This window comes from Engraulis encrasicolus, chromosome 2 (genome assembly GCF_034702125.1).
Source record: "Engraulis encrasicolus isolate BLACKSEA-1 chromosome 2, IST_EnEncr_1.0, whole genome shotgun sequence".
Lineage (NCBI taxonomy): Eukaryota > Metazoa > Chordata > Actinopteri > Clupeiformes > Engraulidae > Engraulis > Engraulis encrasicolus.
The window spans coordinates 55,574,217-55,594,094 of NC_085858.1; the positions used below are offsets into that span (position 1 = coordinate 55,574,217).

General features: G+C 46.9%; 2 protein-coding genes across 3 annotated transcripts in view; one reads left to right on the plus strand and one right to left on the minus strand.

The window, feature by feature from the left end:
* myh9b (myosin, heavy chain 9b, non-muscle) overlaps positions 1 to 19,878 on the plus strand; it is a 58,876-nt gene continuing 38,998 nt past the window's right edge. For both annotated transcript variants that reach the window (XM_063192400.1, XM_063192403.1), the window contains exons 1-2: positions 1 to 240; positions 18,017 to 18,348. In XM_063192400.1, the coding sequence (XP_063048470.1) occupies positions 18,022 to 18,348 (327 nt within the window). In that variant the 5' untranslated portion in view covers positions 1 to 240; positions 18,017 to 18,021. The remainder of the gene's footprint in view (positions 241 to 18,016; positions 18,349 to 19,878) is intronic.
* LOC134442106 (uncharacterized) lies at positions 3,288 to 5,023 on the minus strand. The gene is made up of 3 exons (XM_063192415.1): positions 4,894 to 5,023; positions 4,295 to 4,506; positions 3,288 to 3,842 (listed from the first exon to the last, which is right to left on the minus strand). The coding sequence occupies exons 1-3, from the start codon at positions 5,021 to 5,023 to the stop codon at positions 3,513 to 3,515; spliced, it is 672 nt and encodes a 223-aa protein (XP_063048485.1). The 3' UTR covers positions 3,288 to 3,512.

Sequence of the window (19,878 nt, forward strand, 5' to 3'; positions counted from 1 at the left end):
ACCGCACCCCGAGTCTGGACGAAAATTCTGCTTGTGAAGGAGGCAGGCTAGATAGAAACTGAAAAAAGAGAAAACAGTGAAGGCAGAGAAAGGGAGGGAGGAAACCACTGCTCCAGTTTAACCAGTGCTTGTAGCAAGGTCGCAGCCGTCGGAAAGGGAGTTTGATTCGCTGCGTAACGGACATAGACGGAGCCTCCGGTTTTTGCTAGCCACCCAAAAACGTCTGCATCTGGAAAACAGGTAAATATCCCGACTAAGTTGTGTCTTTGCTGATTCATGCTTACCTGCACCTCGCACTACTCTACCGGCCTGTTGCGATAGGCACTGCGCTCCAAGCGCAAGTGCACTCAACCAGGAAGGGCGAGATCACCAACTTCAACACATTGGGTGGGACCTCCATTGCTGGCCTCGATTTATCAAAAAAGTAGCGTAAAAGCCACAATAGTTAGAAACACTCTTTGGTATGTGTTGATTTCATAATAGAAGCTTAAATGTCGCGCGGTTTCATTGTAAAAGTCGCGACACTTTTCGGTGAAACTGTAGCCTATTTTAAGTGGTTTAGATTGTCAGTAAGTGCCTAACTGGAGAATGGCAAGTCGGTACAGGAAGTGATCCGCATGAATGAGTTGCAAAAAAGACAGGCGCTCTGAAAAACTGGGATGTGGAGCGAAATATAGGGCAGTGGTGGTTTGTAGCCTACATGAAAACTATGAGAAAACTGGACTGTGGCGAACTGGTGACCGCCCGGTGAATGTAAAGTTGGCGTCAATTTCTGGATGACCGGTTAAGTTAGTTTTGCCCAATGTTGTTGCGCGCAATTACGTCACTCTTTGATTAGAGGATTTGCTGTCCACTTTCCTCCAGTTGTACAATTAAATGACGTAGCCCATTTCGCATCCTGTTCCAAAACTATGCATTTGGAACAGTAGGCTACATGTTTGGCCGCCCATGAGCTAGTTCTGAGTTTACAACTGAGTTATGTTCAGTTTGTAATGTGATTCTGTCGCATGGCACACACTTCATTTATATTCTAAAATGTTTAATTGTAGAAGGCAACACATTAAGTGTATAGAGGAATGCAGGGTTTTCGTCTTCCATCAGTTTAGCTCAATTGAAAATACAGGACTTTACCTAATGATGAGAGCGTCTTCTCGATTTCTTTCAGCTACGGTTAGTAAACCTATAGACGCCACAACTAGACAGCATTAAGATGCTGGTCCAGCCTGAATATATCCAACCCATTATTGCAGTGATTCATTGCGTAGTATAATTAGCGCTGGCGCATTCCACTCTTAGGGCGCGATCACACCGGACGCGGGTTTCTGCCTACAATCCGCGATGCGCGTCCTGCTGATTAATCTGCAGTCACCACACCGAGCGCGGATCCGCTGCCGAATCGAACGCTGTCAATAGAATCTTAACACCGACTTGTTTCATTGCAACATTGTAACGGTCGATCTGTAGCCAAAGTAAAACTAGCCTACGCTTATCATTTTGCGTGACATAAAACAAAAAAAACTTTCTCTGCACTATGGATAGAAGACGAGCTCTGGCCCTAGCTCTGTTAGAGGTTGAGCGTGAAACGCACAGACAACGAAAGAGAATAGTGTGGGTCCACAATATCTTGAAGGAGAGGGAGCGTTACGGTGAATACCACCATTTAGTGCAGGAGCTCCGCTTGGACAGCAATCGTTTTCATACGTACTTTCGAATGACAATAGCTGATTTTGATCACCTTTTAACCATCGTGGGACCATCAATAACCAAGCAGGACACAAACTACAGGAATGCAATTGGGCCAGCAGAACGACTGTGCATTTGTTTAAGGTAAGATGCAAGCTGTGACACTAGGCTATCTGAAACGGGCAGTTGCAAGTAGTATTCAACCATCCAGAAACCTATAAGCCTATGGTTAAGATTAATTGTGTTTACTGTACCATAAGCAAAATACTCTTCAGTCACTCTACAAGGACAGTATCCCATCAGAGACCTAGGCCTATTTGATTTTCAATGAGTATGATATATTTAGGTCCCACACACATGCATTCCACACTTGCCTAGTCCACTTCATCCTTATTCCTTCATAAAAAATAAAAAAACATAGCTCATTACATGTACTCAGCTGTAGCCTGCAATAAAGATGTCATAATGTCACCCTGGAGCAGGATACACACGCATAAACCACAAATGTCTCTTGTGAAAAACAGGTACATTGCAGTATTGTAATGAGCTGGCTTTAAATTATGTTTTATATTTTGTCATTTCAGATTCTTGGCAACAGGGGATTCATACAGGAGCATTGCATTCAGATACCGAGTGGGGTTCTCCACAGTTGTGGGAATTGTACACGAGGTGTGTGAGGCATTGTGGTCCTGCTTGGTGGAGGACTACATGCCTTTCCCAAAAAGCAACACTTGGAGAGCAATAGCTCAAGACTTTGAGACATTGTGTGGGTACCCAAACTGTGTTGGTGCTGTTGACGGCAAACATGTCGTTATTCAGGCACCAGCAAACAGTGGGTCTCTTTTTTATAATTATAAAGGCGACCACTCAATAGTTCTACTGGCAGTTGTCGATGCCAGGTACCGTTTTTTGATGATTGATGTGGGCGCATATGGGAAGAGCAGCGATGGTGGCACACTGTCATCATCAAATTTTGGGAAAGCCCTACGCAACAACACCCTGGATCTGCCACCAGACCATCCACTACCAGGGACTGACAGGCCCATGCCCTATGTTTTCGTGGCAGACGAGGCGTTCCCCCTGCGCAACAACATGATGCGGCCCTATCCTGGGCAGAATTTGGCCCCCGAGGAGAGGGTGTTCAATTACCGGCTGTCAACGGCGCGCAGGATGGTGGAGTGTGCCTTCGGAATTCTAGCAGCACAGTGGCGCATTTACAGGAGGGGCCTCACTGTCTCAGAAGAAACAGCTGAGAAGCTGGTCAAGGCGACATGCGTGCTGCATAATTACATCAGGTGGGACAGAGAACAAGAGGACCTGAGCACCCTGGCCTTCCTCCCACCTGAGTCCTCACCTGGGCTGGAATGCATAGGCCAGGTCAGCAGCAATAGGGCATCACAGGAAGCCATGACAATCAGGGACAAATTCACCAGCTATTTCTCCTCCCCTGTTGGTCGAGCAAGCTGAATGTACAGAATTAGCCATGAAACTGTCCACTGCATCTAATCTGTGCACATAGCCTGCAATGTACATATTCCAATGACAAAAATGGACAACAATACGCCTATTTAAGATTTTTTTTATATTTAATTAAACTTGTTGAAACTTGTATGAAACACAGGTGTATTTGTTTTGCCTATATACCACTAAATGTAGCTAATACATATATAAGTATTAAAAATAAATACATTCGTATAAATACACTCATACAAAATATTTGAATATAAATATTAAAAGTAAGCATTAATAATAAATAGGCCTACTATAAGTACATTTGTAAATATACATATTTAAATATAAATACTAAATTATATAAAAAATGAAAGTGATTAAGCTTCTTCAAATTCTGCTTCAAACATCAGCTGCATGATTTTCATTTTTGTTGAGGCTCGCTTCATTGGTGGCAAACGTTTCATTTGGGGAACTAACCCCAGGAAAAAATGTTCATCTTCATCAGATCTGTCTGCTCCACTGACTGCTGCAAGGAGCCTCTGCTGATATTCAGACAGAGGCTCCTGGTCAGCCTGTCTTTTCCGGGGTTTGGAGCTGGGCCTGTTGTTAGTGGACTGGGGTGCAGGTTGTGGTGGCAATGATAATGGTGGTGATGGTGGTGGCAGCGTTGCTTCGGAAGATGAGGCAGATGCAGATGGACATTCCTCCTGACACAGCAGTAAGAACAAAAAAAACAACAGAAACAATGTTATAGTTACCATGTATTGTGAGATGTAGGCCTACGCTACTGTGTCTGACATCCATGTAAAGGTAAAACAATTACAGCTCCAGGGCTTGACACTGGCACCTGCTACCGGTCAAATGCTGGTAAAACTTGGTTGTGGTTAGTAATAATTTTAGTGTCACTAGCCAATTTGGCAGGTAGATTATTCTATGGTATGACATATAAGAATAGCCTACATTCTGCCCTTTGTCCCTTGTGTATCAAGTGAAAAAGTTAATGTCAAGCTGTAGGCATACAGCTCCCTTTATAATTCACAGTTTGTTAACGCCATCTGTTGGCCACATTAGATAACAGCCTAACATTTAGGCCCAGTGTTCAATGCAGGGTTTCCAGTAGAACTAGGCTACAGTTAACAAATTAATTTATTATGCTCACCTCAATATCAGTGTCAGCCAATGGTTGGCTGGCTTCGAAATTTGAACTGGTCTCCCTCTCCCTAACATGGGGCTCCAGGAAGGACAGTATGTGCATGTATTTCCACCTTTTCCGTGGACCACCTTCTGCCCCACTCCGTCTCTCCTTCTCCAGCCTCCTCTGCTTAAGGTACTCGTCCCTTAAGTACTTCCACTTCCTCTGGCACTCGGTCACTGACAACACAGTAACAGACATCGCATTGGTCTATTAGTAACCTCACCCATACAATTGTCACGGCAATAACGTAGTCTATCGTAAGCGTCTACGGTTGCTATGTTGACAGATGTTACTGTAGCAAAGTGCAGTAGCCACTTCGCTACATTAGCCTACGCTAATGTCAAATTGCATCAGTTAGTGAATTTCATCAGATAAAAACGAGCATTGGATAAAAAGCATTCCGTTTCAAACAGCTATTATTGGGCCTACTTAAATTTATGTTATTGACAGCAACAGCAAAGGCTATTATCAGGAGGCTAGGTATAATGGGCTAATGGACTGGGGTAGACTACAACTAGACAGGCTATCTTACAACTTCGTCAATGCAGATACAACAAACTTACCAGGTCTTTCCACAGCGAAGCTCACACGGCTCCACGCAGCTTGTTTTGCATTTTTGTTTGAGTATTTTTTGTCCGACAGATCGTATAGTTCGGGGTAGCCCGTAACGGCCAGAACCAGCTTCTCCTCCATGACAGTGGCAGTTGTTAGAATCTTGGCAACGGTGTCGTAATAGAACATCTGGAAATCCGCCGCGGATATTCCGCCCTGAGTTGAACTTTTTTCAACTCGATCCGCCCCTCGCGGAGAGGCGCAGAATCCGCAACCCGCCTTGCGCTGATATCAGACGCGTAATCCGCTCATTTTCATTGACAAACAATAGAATACATCCGCCTCCTACTGTAAAATCCGCGTCCGGTGTGATCGCGCCCTTATTTAGAGTGCGGGATTGTGCGGTTCTAGAGCTCTATAGCATCCTCTGGAAAGCGAAGCTGGCCACATGCATGGACTTCTAGTTACAGCGTGTGTTCTCTACTTCCACGGCCTACTTTGTTGCGTAGCTCAGCAAGGCAGCTCACCACTGTACCACGACACACCCTTCTTGTCCCACAGGCTGCCAGTTTTGTCCCTCAGATGGGAGGTAGACGGCTTCCTTGCGGACAGACAGCAACATTGAACCATTCCGTTACAGGGGAAGACGGCACTTAAACAACTCTTTTTAAGGCTGTTTGGTCTAACTTTCATGTTGCATCCCCCCTTTCTAAGTTTCTTGGAGAGCTGTGGTTATAGCTGCCAACGGAGGATGCTGAGATCACTGCCCAAGGATATGCATGATTTGTTCAAAAGTTATGTGAAGAAAAATGCAAATGCCTATACCCCTGCCCACACTGTTTTTCAGGCGTGTGGACAATTACATGTCATTACTACACATCCGTTTGGTTTATTGCTATTTATTTTTTTTGCCTGACAAGTGAAGCCATTCAATTGCTATCTTCTTATCACTGTGTGCCAGCTTTAGGCCAGAAACCGCACTGGCAATAAACAAGGATCAGTCTGCCATAAAACTTCCTCCAGCTCTTCCAGAGTGTCTCAGGGAGGGGTTCTGTGGTATTCTTTCTTTTCCTCTCCTTCACTCTCTCTTTCTCTCTTAGTGCAGCTACTTGTTGTCATTCCAATATGATTATGATTATTGTGGAGGCGGGGGCTTAAACAGCCGTTCACAGGTAGAATGGGTATAAACAGGTAGTTCACAATAGACCTACGGCTATTAAAGTTATTAATAGTCCTTTTTTGAAGATTCATGAACAAAATGTAAAGGTTATTCAGGCAGCATTTCGTGGTGGGATTCGGTCACAACAACTTCTATCTTCAATTATTGTCTTTGGGTTTGAATTTTTTTTTGCTGAAATGTTCTAGCATCTTACCTCGTGACCTTTAACTTTGGAGCTGTTAGGTGTCATTTTTTTTCCTCATTTGGTCAAAAACCTGGTCAGCACGGAGTGAGGGGGATTAGTCAGATGTTGACACAGGTCTCTGTAAACCAACATCATCTAGCTGATAGATTTCTCAGTCACTGGTGTGTGTTAGTGCTGTGAACCACTATCCTTAACAAACATTCTCTCTCTCTCTCTCTCTCTCTCTCTCTCTCTCTCTCTCTCTCTCTCTCTCTCTCTCTCTCTCTCTCTCTCTCTCTCTCTCTCTCTCTCTCTCTTTTCTCTCTCTCTCTCTCTTTTCTCTCTCTCTCTCTCTCTCTCTCTCTCTCTCTCTCTGAAATGGGACCAAGTGATGCAGAGCTACTGTTCCGGAGTAGCATAGACTTTAGTGGAATCATGGTGTCATTATGTTGCATTAAAGATTTGGCATGCACCAAAGACATTTCAAAGCGTTTGGACCAGCTCCAGCCTTTTTGGAGCGGATAGGGGGGAGGGCTATGATGCATCGATGTAATAAAAGTTAAAGAGAGATGGAGCTACCGGTGCCCACTAATATAGCCTTTTGCCCGGAGCTGGCGTCTGTTGCTGCTCTCAGACAGACAGTGATGCACTCAGTGTGCTCATCAGACATCAAAGAGAAGATGTCATCCTTTTACCTCCCCCTCTCACCACACACACACGCACACACACACACACACACACACACGCACACACACGCACACACACGCACACACACACACCGGCACGCACCTGCGCCATCTGTCCACACTGTTATTCTCCCCAACACTGGGCAGAGCAGTGTACAATTATCTCCACGGCACCCTCTGATTGGTATCAGTCCGTTGGCTTTTTGTGTGACGGCCGAGGCGGCCCACACCAAACAACATCGCCTAATTAAGCTTCAGTCCGACTGGGGGGACGTGACAGGGGAGGTTGCTAGTTGCTGGCCGCTGGCTTTGCCAAGAGGCCGCTTTACCTCAGTTCCCGCTTTTGTCCACTGCCCACATCCTCCTTTGTGTGTTTGTATCCGCGAAAAAAGACCCCCCCGCCCTCCTGCGCCCGGCACCACCCGCCATGTTTGCTGGTCTGCACACCTGTGGTGTGGTGGTGGTGCTGCTGCTGTTGCTGCTGCAGGGGTCACAACAATGCCAGGAAATGGTTTCTGTAACAACAATCGTGTCCGAACGAGGAAGGAGTGCGTAGCCTTGCGGCCCTGTGTCTCCTTGAGATCAGAGGCCCCCAGGAATGGGAATGGTGTGTCCTTACTTGAGGGCAGTGCAGCACATTGAAGTGGTCTCTCCAGTGAGGTATGGCTCCCATCCATGGAGTGAGTAAGGCTATGGGGATGGGTCGATGCCAGCAGGAGTCACTTCTCATGGCTCTGTAGTCTTGTACAGCAGTGTACAGCACAGTCTCCTGGTTTTGCTTGTGATTTTTGCGTTGCCTGCGTTTCACCACCACACAGAAAAGGAATGGCAGCAAGAATGATTACAACACACCCATGATCTGAGAATACATAGCACATTTCATTCAAATAGTGTTGCTGAAAAGTGAGCCATCAGTTTGGCACACAAAGAGCACAGAGCATGTGTAGGGCTATTTACAGAATTCACGCATGGCACACATGCTTTATTATAGTCCAGTAGGCTACCACCACAGCAATCCTCCAGGGTACTGTTGAGGGCTCCGCTAATGTCCCCCATAGGTCCTAGGGGAGCTCAGCCAACTGCCATGCTAATGGGTCCCAAGCCTGCACTAGGTGGTTGAGAAGGAAGGACCCTCTGGAGAGGCTGGAAGGAGAGTTATTTTTGGGGGGTTTTGTTCTTTGTTTGTGAGTTATTTTTGGGGGGTTTTGTTCTTTGTTTGTGATGGAATAATGACAGAGGGACAGGAAATGAGTGGGGGCGGTGAGACAGGGAAGGACTGCCAAGTAACCTGAGCAGGAGTCGAACCTGGGTTGTCTGTGTAGTAACCCAGTGCCCTACAGTTAGGCCACGATAGAGTAGGAGAGAGGTTTGTTTTAAAGTCCCCTGAGAATCTTTGCACATAGGCAGGTGAGTGTAGTTGAGGTTGAACAGGTAGGCTAAGGCTTCTTTCCATTATCCAAACTCCCGTCCTCCCTTGTGCTTGCGGCCTCGTGAAGACATCACAAGACCTCATTGACGACAGACGTTCAATTCAATATTTAGCAAAAGTGCAATTTAGAGGTCATTTGCAATCGGGATGTTGAATGGTCTCCCAAAGGTTGTTGTGGCTAGGCTGCAGGAAAACGTAATTGTTTTCTCTGTGAAGGTGAGGTGTCAGCGAAGCGCACAGGTCTAGGGCGAGAGTTAGGATAATGGAATGGACACCTACATCTTCAGTTGCCATTATTATTGGGTTATGATGATGGTAAGAGGTAAGGTTAAACTTAGGCTTAGGCTTAGGTAACAGCTTAGTTTGAAGCGCTAAATCGTCAGTTTCCATTATAATTGGGTCATGATGATGGTAGCAGGTAAGGTTAGGCTTGGGTAACTGCTTGATTAGAACAGGTAGGTTTTGAGCTGTCATTTTAATTGGCTTTTGATGATGGTAACAGGTAAGGATAGGCGTTGCCTTAGGGAGCTGCTTGATTTGAACAGGTAAGGTTTGAGTTGCCAGTTTAATTGGGTCTTGATGATGGTAAAGGTCAGTGGTTTTACAGTTCCGTGAAGGTGTGTGTGTGGGTAGTAACAGGCTGGCTGCATAGTATGTGTCACAGGCTAGACTTTGTTCAGGGCAGGGTGTGTGACTAACAGCACCTGGGAGAGTGAATGTGTGGCTCTCTTTGTGCATATGGGGACATTGTCAAACCTTACAGCTATTGCCCAACACTTTGTCCCCTCGCCTACAAGGTACAAATCAAGCCTGTGGACACAAGATTTTTTTCTTTGTAAAGGGGGTTTCTTGTTAACTTTTAACCAAAAATTCTGTCTCTGGGATTTCTGGGATGTTATTTTCAGCTGAAGTTTGTTCCTTTCTTTTTTGAAACAGTGGTTGTACTCTCTCTCTCTCTCTCTCTCTCTCTCTCTCTCTCTCTCTCTCTCTCTCTCTCTCTCTCTCTCTCTCTCTCTCTCTCTCTCTCTCTCTCTCTCTCTCTCTCTCTCTCTCTCTCTCTCTTTAGGTCTGGCAAGTAAAGGAACTTGGCTGGGTTTTATGTCGGTGAGCTCATGCTGAATGTTTGTGAAGCGTGACCTTGTTGGCTGGTGATAAAGCGCTCCACCATGGAGTGATAAGGAGAGATTGAGCCACAGGCCTGGTCCAGGGGAGGGCGAGGTGGCACCACCACCTATTCCAGAGGTGCATATTGACAGATTGAGAGCTGGGCTAGGTGGAGAGGGGAAGTGGGTGTGCTGCTACTAGCTGGATGGATATACAGCGAAGTGAAAAGAGAAATATTTCAGGGTGTTGCAGGTCACAGCTGCTAGTTAAATGCCAAGTTGAAGAGTGACGTGTAACAGGCTTCCTCCCCTACAGACACATTTTCTATTCATACAGTTATGTAACCCACCAGTCAATATCTAGTTAAACATAGATGGTGCAAAGCGTGTCACGGGAGCACACCCATACCATCGCTGACTCTATCTTGGCGTTGGTCTAGATTAGTGGTCCTCAACCTTTTTTGAGATGAACAAACCACAATAGATGAACAAGCCACAATAGACACACATTGACACAATAGCTCGCACATTCTTCATCTCAAGCTATTGTTTCCAGGCTGATTCATGTTGGTGGTTTTCCAGGCCTGTATGTTCTCGATCATGACCATGAAAATACAAAGACTCAAGAATCCAAAATGGCGGAGGCAACTCATTGACACACCTATATTGTCAAGTTCTTTTAGCCCTCGGTACAGTGACTTCCATTTAGCTGCTGTGTCTTTGGAGTGTAGCCAGGATATTATGCATACTTTGCGTCCCCGGTGAAACTTGACGTGTCTCTAATTTTTTCTGTGCTTCTGTGCGTGCTTGTGTTGGAATCAACACGGCTGAGTGGAGTGGAGTGCCACAAATGGCAAAATAGTTTTCCCTCTTTGTCATTTCCTCTGTCTCTCCTTTTCCTCTCGCTTTCCCAATCCTGCCTCCATCCTCTTATCCTCTAAAGCTTTCGTTGAGTTTTACTCCTTTCTTATTCTGTCTAGTTAGTGTCTCTTTCATTCTTCTCTCTCTCTTCCTCTATTTTGCTCAATCTATCCATCTCTCACTCCCTCTCTTCCTGTTGACTGTGGTTGACTTTGACTGTCTGTGGAGAAGATCCCACGCTCACCTGCCCTCTCCTCCTGGGTACACTTGAGCAGTACAGTAGCTTATCTGTTCTTCTCCTTGATGCTGATGGACAGATTCAGAAGTTAAGTTGTGAGATGAAGGCTGTTGAGAAGGCTGAAATGGAAAGCAATAGATAGAAAAGGAGAACAGAAAGAAGGACATTGATTACTTTGTGCTTTGTCAGTTTATTCAGTCGCTCCTGCATGCTGCCAGTGCTTTTAGGAGAGGTGGTAGGAGCGATATATCCTACTCCCCACCTCACCCTCCCTCCATACTTGCCACCCCCAACCATCTCCCCCCAGCTGCACAGGTTTGTCTGGATGGCATGGAGTGTTTGCCTGTGGATACGTGTCTGTGTATGTGTGCATACGTGTGTTTTGTGACGTTGAGGAGAATGTGTTAAAGAGAAAGTCAGAGAGGGAGAGAGATGTGGAAAGTTGGCAGGGCGCGTGGCATGGCCTTATATAGCGATGTGAGGGCTGACGCGGCGCGGGCTGGCGGTGGGTGAGAGGATGAGGGTGAGGAGGAATCATGGGAGATTCTTGCCAGTCAGCAGCGCGGCGGTGGGCCAGGCATGAGCTGGGGAGTCGTTCAGCCGGGTGGAACGGAATGAAAGTGAGGGAGAAAGAGAGAGGGAGAGGGAGAGGGAGAGAGAGGAGTGGGGAGTGAGGGAGCGAGGGATGGCCCCGCGGAGGAGTGAGTGTGAGTGAGAGTGAGTGTGTGTTTTTTGGCCCAGGTCCTCTGCGAGCCTAAGGCAGAGTGCTCTGTTGTGCTCAACACACACACACACACGCGCACGCACACGCACCAATCCACACATGCAAACCTCTGTGTTGATGCATTCACCAACACACACATACAATGCCTTATGCAGAGAATGCACATATAATAAACACACTTATGGCAACTGTTGACCATACATATATAGACATATACTTGAGCAAACAAGGCCATTCACAATGTAATCCTATTTGTTCACAAACGTACACACATGTGCAGTTGTAGTCTGACTGGCCCAGTCACGCATGCCTCACAGTGCTGTCCCTAACTTCCTTTGTACCATATTGTCACCAATGTCCATTACCACAAATACATACGGACGTATGCACACGAGCACACACATCCACACACAGTCTCTCTCTCTCTCTCCATCTCTTTCTCTCTCTCTCCATCTCTTTCTCTCTTTCTCTCTTTCTCTCTTTCTCTCTTTCTCTCTCTCTCTCTCTCTCTCTCTCTCTCTCTCTCTCTCTCTCTCTCTCTCTCTCTCTCTCTCTCTCTCTCTCTCTCTCTCTCTCTCTCTGTGACATCATCGCTCCCTCCACACCCATCCACCCCATTTCCTCTGCCTGCTACTCTGCCAGCTCGGCCTCAGTGCCGTGTGCTCCTGATCTTTCTAAATTAGATAGCTGTGGGAATCCATCTCCATCACGGCCTAATCTAGTTATACCAGAGGACATACTATTGTCATAGTGAAAAGCCCATTGTCACTCCAGTCAGACTTCCCAATAACTGGTCCAGACAAGAGTAGTACATGGGAACCAGGGAGGGTGATGTGTCATTTGGGTACTCTGGCACCATGTCGTTATTGGCTAGCTGAGCTTTGAACGCCTTTTTGGAGGCTGGTAGGAGGGAGGCTAGGGGTGGGGGGGGGGTGGGGGGGGTTGCAGGCAGAATCTTGCCTAATACAACTGGCAGCAGATGTAGTGTTTGTGACATCTCATTTTTGTCACATTTGATTTGTTGTGGGAAGGCAAAGATGCAGTCATGGTACAGGTAATTGCGTGTCATGACAAGACTTGTGCGATAGGATAAAGGCAGCACCGATAGCTTTAAACTTCTCTGCAGTCAACAACTCCGGAGAAGAAAACCTTTGTCAATACATCCGGTATAGCTATAAGCAACTTAACTTCTTCTTTGAGCTTGAAGGTTCAACAGCTAAACTCTTTGAAGATTGTCATTCATCCAGGTCATGTTATCCATAGAGCAGTGGTTCCCAATCTTTACCATGACAAGGCCCCCCATATGCCGGTACATTCCAGCCAAGGCCCCCCTTTACATGGGTCGACTCGTGCCACACTTTTCCCCCCTGCATATCCCCTTTCACAACCGTAGTCTAGGTCTTTGAGACAGTGTCCCACAAAGATCTATAGCATAATAGTGATCATTTTAGTAGTGTTCAGAGATATAATAAATCATTTGAATGATGAGAATATTGGTTAGCTTGAGAATATTGGTTAGTTTCTTTTTTGATAATTTGATTTACGTTAGTTATTTGGTTTTAAGCTACACATTTTTGCCAACCTGCTGTGCCCCCCTAAGGATCCCTGGCCCCACTTTGAAAACCGTTGCCATAGAGGGCATTTTTTCTCAAAACGCCAAAGCCAGACCCTTTTTATTAAAACGAGGTGAGCAACATGGAGCTGGTTTATTTACCAGGCTTTGTCTAGGCCCTAGTGGCCATGTTTGCATTAGATTCAGGTGGCCTTTCAGTTGAAGAGATGGAGCCACAAAAATAGCTTCCCTCCCCAGAGGCCTCAAAGTGTGTCACTCTGTGTTTAAAAAAAAAAAAATCAGTGATGTGTTGTGGAGAAATCATTCTGACTGACCCTAATCCTTTAGCCTGCCCGTCTTCCAAGACTGGAGGATTTCTGTGTCATTCTTCACACTCTGATAAAGACATTCATATAAAGCAGCCACGTCAGGACTGTTTATTGGAATATATCTTGTGTAGATAAATATCACTTGAGCCACCTGAGTCTGCGTGTCCGCCTCGTATCCAGGATGCTTTGCATCATGGGGGATGGGTGCTTTGGTTTGTTTAGTCTGCTCTGCTGTTCACTGTTTGGAAGGTTACTGGTGATGTTTTGTCTCACTGTTGCGTTTACTCAAACAGCTCTGCGGGTTGTTGATGTTTTTCCTCTTCATATCAGCCAAGCATATACACACACACACACACACACACACACACACACACACACACACACACACACACACACACACACACACACACACACACACACACACACACACACACACACACACACACACACACACACACACACACACACACACACACACACACACAGACAGACACACACAGACTCTCCCTCCCTGTCCTAGTCACACTTTGACACAAGGATCGACATGCGCAAAACAAGGGCACACCCAAAAGTATCCCATTACAAATCAATGCGGGCGGATTCATTTGGTTATCAGGGCCCTGTGTGGTGTGCTGTACTGTGCTGTGCTGTGGGCATGGTGGAGGATGGCGGGTGAGGTGAGCTCGATAATGCAGACTGGTTGATGACTGACTGCTGTTAGCTGGTGCTGCTTTTCCAGGCATGTGTGTTCATGCCACCCTGCCCTCTCTTTTTTAAATATTTTTTTGTGACTTTTTTTCATGCTTTTATTGACCGAGACGTGTAGAGCAACAGGAAATAAGCTGGGAGCGGGAGAGCAAGACGGGAAGGGCTCGGCAAATGACCTCATGCCGGAATCGAACCCGGGTCGCCAGTGTAGCGGCTGGGCCCTTGCCCCTCTCTCCCCTGGTTCTGGTGAAAGTGTGCCTGGCTGTCCATCAGCATCACTGGTAGCCGGTGCTGCTTCTCCATGCGTCTGTGTTCATGCATGCCACCCTCCCTGCCACCCTCCCTGCCTGCCTGCCACCCTCCCTGCCTGCCTGCCGGTGTTGCGGGGGAAAGTGTGCCTGGATGTCTGCTTGCGTCGCTGTGAGCTGTGTTCTCTTTGTGAGGACATCTGTGTGTGCTGTGCGCCTCTTCTAGGCCCCCCTCTAGAGAACTGGGGAGGTGACAGTGATTTGTGGTGAAAGTTGGACCCCCATTCCACCACGATCACCAGAATCCAGCCCAGCCTGAAGCCATCAGTTACCCAGCAGCACAGCGTGTGATTTGGAGTTGAAGCTCGAGGAAAGAGTGGTGTAGAGGAGGAGAGAAAGAGCGAGAGAGAAAAGAAAGAGGAGAGAAAAAAGGGCTCCTTTTTTTCCTCCTCATTTCGTACTGTGATGGAGTCAGTATGGTTGGAATGTGACCCTAAAAGTCTGGATAAACACAAACTCAGAGGAGAGGGGGAGAGGGGGGAGGGGGAGAGGGGGGAACGGGGCCGGCGTATGGGGGGTTGTATGGTTTAATGCAGGGCGTCTGGAAAGAAAGGAACACAGGCAGAGAAGAGGAGGACGGAGAACGGGGGAGGAGGAGGAGGAGGAGAAGGGGAGTGTGGATGCAGAGAGGGGGAACTCATTTTGGGGTACCCCATGTTCTACAGCAGGATGTGGGGGAGGTGGGAAATGTAGCAGCAGGCCAGCGTTTGATGGGTGTCAGCTGTAGAGGCTGCTTATGGGTGCGTGAGTTTGTGTGAGCGTGTATTATTTCTGAGTTTGTGTGGGTGTATGAGGTGGTCGGGGGTAGTGGTCGGTCGGAGAAGGCCGTGAGAAGGTCCATGTTGCTGCATGTTGCTGCATCCTCTTGCATCTGTGGCCCTCCAGGCTCGTGTTAATGGACCGTAGAGGCCGGTCAGGCTCGGCAGCACACTCAATCACCACCCCGCTTCTCCGGAACATCACAAAAACCTCCAGAGATTTGTCACTTCGCCTCACATAAACCCCTCCACACAAACAAACAACACACACACGCACACACACTCCCTCCACTAACCCACATGTGCATAGTCATATGATTCACACGCACACCAGTCCACCACCCTCACAGGCAGACAGGCAGACAGGCAGACAGGCAGACAGGCAGACAGGCAGACAGGCAGACAGGCAGACAGGCAGACAGACAGACAGTCAAATACACACACATTTCCCAGCCACTTACAGTTGCAGTTGAGCAGAGCAACAGCATCAGTGAAGATCCTCCTATCCTCAGTCTGCCCTGGCCCCTAGGCCCTGCCACTTGATGGGCCTTTATGGGCCCTTGCACTTTACTGTACACGTCTTGTGTAGTTTACTTTCTCCAGCTGCCCTGTTGAACTCAGTCAGTCAGTCATGTGGTTGGCTGATGGCTCTGGTACACCAGACTGACCAGCACTGCCACCACACACACTGATGATGGTGCCTTCATTTGTTAGTTTGATTGTTTTCATTCATTCATTCATTCATTCTTTCATTCATTCATTCATGCATTCACACTGTGATACAATTTCTTCTTCCTGGCACTCCTAGTCTGCGGTAGATGACTGGAAATAAGTTTCACTTTTTTGAAGCTTTTTTTGCTTTGTAAAACTTGGAACAGTGTCAACTTATTTCCGGTATGTAATCTTTTGTACACAACGTACAGATGCATGCTATATTAGATATTACATACTGATCCAGCACACTGCTGATGCATTCAAATGTCTCACTTGCGTAATGAGTAACCGACTACCCAGAGGGAAAAACCCAACAGTCGACCTGTTCTGTTGTAGGTTACTACTTCCTTACTAGAAGAACAACTACTCCACTTTTCCACCCTCCCCCATTCCTTTGCCACACAGCGACGTTCCATTAGTAGGCTTGTTGTTCTTTTAACTTATTTTTATCGTCTGACGGTGCATATCATGCATCCCAGCTATTTTACTCCAGTCCCATTAAAAGTGTGTCTGTGTGTGTGTGTGTGTGTTTCTTGTATGTGCTGACTGTTTATACCCAGAGGGGCGATAAGCTTTTTTTTCTCTGCTTGGGAGAAAGTCTTTCTTGACTCTGCTGGAGAGGAATGATGATAATTGTGCTAGTAAAAAAAACAGCACAGTGGCCCTATGGCCTTCACTGAGGCACAGCGTGCTCACATAATTGCCTGCCTTGTGCATTTAGTGTGTGTGTGAGACTGAGAGAGTGATTTGTGTGTGTATGGATTTCCGTGTGTGCGTGTGTGTTCACTCTGGTGAAGATGGCGGCTTGTGCAAAACCAGGTCCTTGATCTCTCTCGTACACACTCTCCGTCCCAGAGTTCTGGAAAGACTCGTCCTGTCACCTTCCATCTTCTGCAGGAGTGAATGGATTCACCCTCTCCTGACTAGGCAGCGTGAGAAAGGGGAGTTGCCAGGCAGGCGTGCCATGCACAGGCTTGTCTTTGGGTTTGCAATTTGTTTCTTCACTCGAGAAATGTTTTGAGTGGGTGTGTGAAAGCTACCGTTTTTTTTGTGTCCAAATCCAAATCCACCTCAGGCTGCTATGATTAATCTGATGTTGATTTTTAATTTTGATATGGTTCCTAGTCATGACAGTCGCGACTCGCCAGGTGAGGTTGCTTCTTTGTGCAAACACAGGTGGCTCATCTGCCTATGTACACACACACACACACACACACACACACTACACACACACACGCAAACACTCATGGGCCCAGAACCTGCCATCCTGTGTCAGAAGGGGTGTCATCCTTCCCTCTGGGCTGGAGATTATTTTAGAGATGCTCCCCCAACCGTGTAATCAACAAAAGTCTCCTCCAGAAAAAACACCGATTTGCTCGCAACAACCAGCACATGTTAGTCATTACCGCAAAACAGGGCTTTTTTGCGCTTGCGTTTTTTTCCCCAATCCCTGTGTGTGAAGTCACTATTGTGAGCAAGGTATTATTAGCCAGTGAAGGTGAAAAGCTGAAACCCCTTCATTAACGTTTTTTCTCAGCCCTACTCCATTTTCCTCTCTCTTACATCCTTTTTGAGGTGTTTCCAAGAAAGATCAAGTGGGTAGTGGTGGTGGGAAGAGTCTGGTCTGTTACTTTATGTTTTGTTTGGTTGATGTCTCCATGATCCCCACCTTAGTTCTCTCTCTCTCTCTCTCTCTCTCTCTCTCTCTCTCTGTCTCTCTCTCTCTCTCTCTCTCTCTCTCTCTCTCTCTCTCTCTCTCTCTCTCTCTCTCTCTCTCTCTCTCTCTCTCTCTCTCTCTCTCTCTCTCTCTCTCTCTCTCTCTCTCTCTCTCTCTCTCTCTCTCTCTCTCTCTCTCTCTCTCTCTCTCTCTCTTTCTTTTTGCGGCCTCGACCCCTGCATTCCTCCAGGGTTGCATAAGAGGTCCAGGCCAGGGGGACGGGGTTCGTCCAGAAATACCAGCCATCCATCAAACAGACTCGAGAGAAGGAGATTGCTCTCTGTTTCGCAATAAATTACCTCTCTTCTCTTGGAAAGAAAGTGGCTAGATTTGTTTGTGTGTGTGTTTTTGAGGGAGAAAGGGAATGGGGTGCTCTTGTCGATTCCTTAAACGGCAATGAAAACGATGCAACGGCAAAGATTTTTTTTCCTCTTTGAATGCCAGATTGTGTTACTTGACTGATATCATATCAATAACCTGCGATGAGTTGAAGGTCAGCCTCAGCCCTTCTCTTCATACTTCCCTCTCTTTCGTTTCTCACATTTGTGCATCCCTTCCTACCTTGCTCTCAATCCGTCCGTTCATCACTCACTCACACACATATTCACTTGTCCCATTGTCTCTCCTCTTTTCTCCTCCTCCTCCTCCTCCTCCTCTCCTACAGCAACCATGTCGGACGCAGACAAGTTCCTGTATGTGGACCGCAACATAGTCAACAACCCGTTGGCGCAGGCCGACTGGGCCTCCAAGAAGCTGGTGTGGGTGCCGTCGGAGCGGTTCGGGTTCGAGGCCGGCTCGCTGAAGGAGGAGCATGGCGACGAGGTCATGGTGGAGCTGGCCGACTCGGGCAAGAAGGTGCGCGTCAACAAGGACGACGTCCAGAAGATGAACCCGCCCAAGTTCAGCAAGGTGGAGGACATGGCCGAGCTCACCTGCCTCAACGAGGCCTCCGTGCTGCACAACCTGAAGGAGAGATACTACTCGGGCCTCATCTACGTGAGTCAGGGTTTATGTACTCATTTGTGTGTGTGTGTGTGTGTGTGTGTGTGCCAGGGCTTGACACTGGCACCTGCCAACCGGCCAAATGCTGGTAAAACTTGGCTGTGGCTGGTAACAATTTCAGTGTCACTAGCCAATTTGGCAGGTAGCTTATTCTATGGTATGACATCAGAATAGCGTATATTCTGCACTTTGCTCCTTGTGTATCAATTGTTTGTTAGTTCAAGAAAAAGCTCAGTTACTCAGTTTCTATTTGTTTGTTTTATTTCCATGTAGAAATCCATGCACTCCTCTTCTTTCTTTAAGCACCCTATCTTCTGAGGTTAGATGTACAGCATAGATAAAAAATAAATAATACAAAATGTGTGGCTTGTAGAGTAGTTGGATGACTAGTGACTCAGGAAAACCACTAGCCACACCGGCTGGCAAGCGAAAAAGTCAATGTCAAACCCTGGTGCCAGGGATGGTGTAGCACATGCACATGCACACACACAGATATTTTGCGGGTGACTATATGAGTCGCACTAGCCACTTTGGCTGGTCATTTATTACTTATTTATTAGTATAGTGTGTACGTGTTTAATACCGTGTTCCAGCTGCAAGAGACGCAACACTACAGCAGGAGGGCCATGGGAAGGCCCATTCTAAGTGAATGGAAGCAGTCACATCGTTCTGAAAAGCAGTATATATAACATATATAATATCATACAGCAAAATGAATAATGGCATTAAGAAAATTATTACTATTATTATTAGGCTGTAATGTTTTCAAAGTTCTCAAGAAAATGCTGTTGGGTGGGGGGGCGTTGGCATGCGTATGATGAGGTTGGGGGTTACTTCTTGAAAAAAGGTTGAGAACCACTGACTGTGTTCCTGTGTCTTCTCCTTCTCACTTGGGCTTCATTGGCTAACTTTTCAAGTGATTGAATACCTGCCGTTCTATTACCAGTCTGTATGCAGACTCCGAGCTGTTGGGCGGGCAGGCAGGCAGAGGCCTTGTCACATCAGATCAGTCACTGCCGCCCTCTTCCTGGTGGCCCATTAATCCCTCAGTGAACCTGGAACCGATCGGGTGAATTATTTACTATTTCATCCAGTTTCGATTTACAGCTCGCTGAGCTCAGGCAAGGGAGGGCCAGCCTGTTTCTGTCTGGCTGGGTGAATCTGTGTTGCCGACTGCAAATGAAGTTTTACCCTTAAGTGGGGTTAAGTCTATAATTGTCTTGGCCGAAATCCAGACCGCCACATTGGCCGTCCTTCTTGGCCACTTTGAACGTCTCTGCAGTGATGGCTCCGATAGCTTCAGTTTGTGGCAGTGCTTTGATGTCGAATATGTTGTTTGATGGGAATTACGATCTTGCTGCCGCACTCTGTACTTGGGTGTGTGTGTGTGTGTCTGTGTGTGTGGGTGTGTGTGAGCTGAGCTTGCTTTCCTCTCCCCACCTTTGATCAAGCGATTTCTCTCTCTTTCCCACTCCCTTTCTCCCCTTTACTCTTGTTCTCACCTATTCACACACTCTCTCTTTC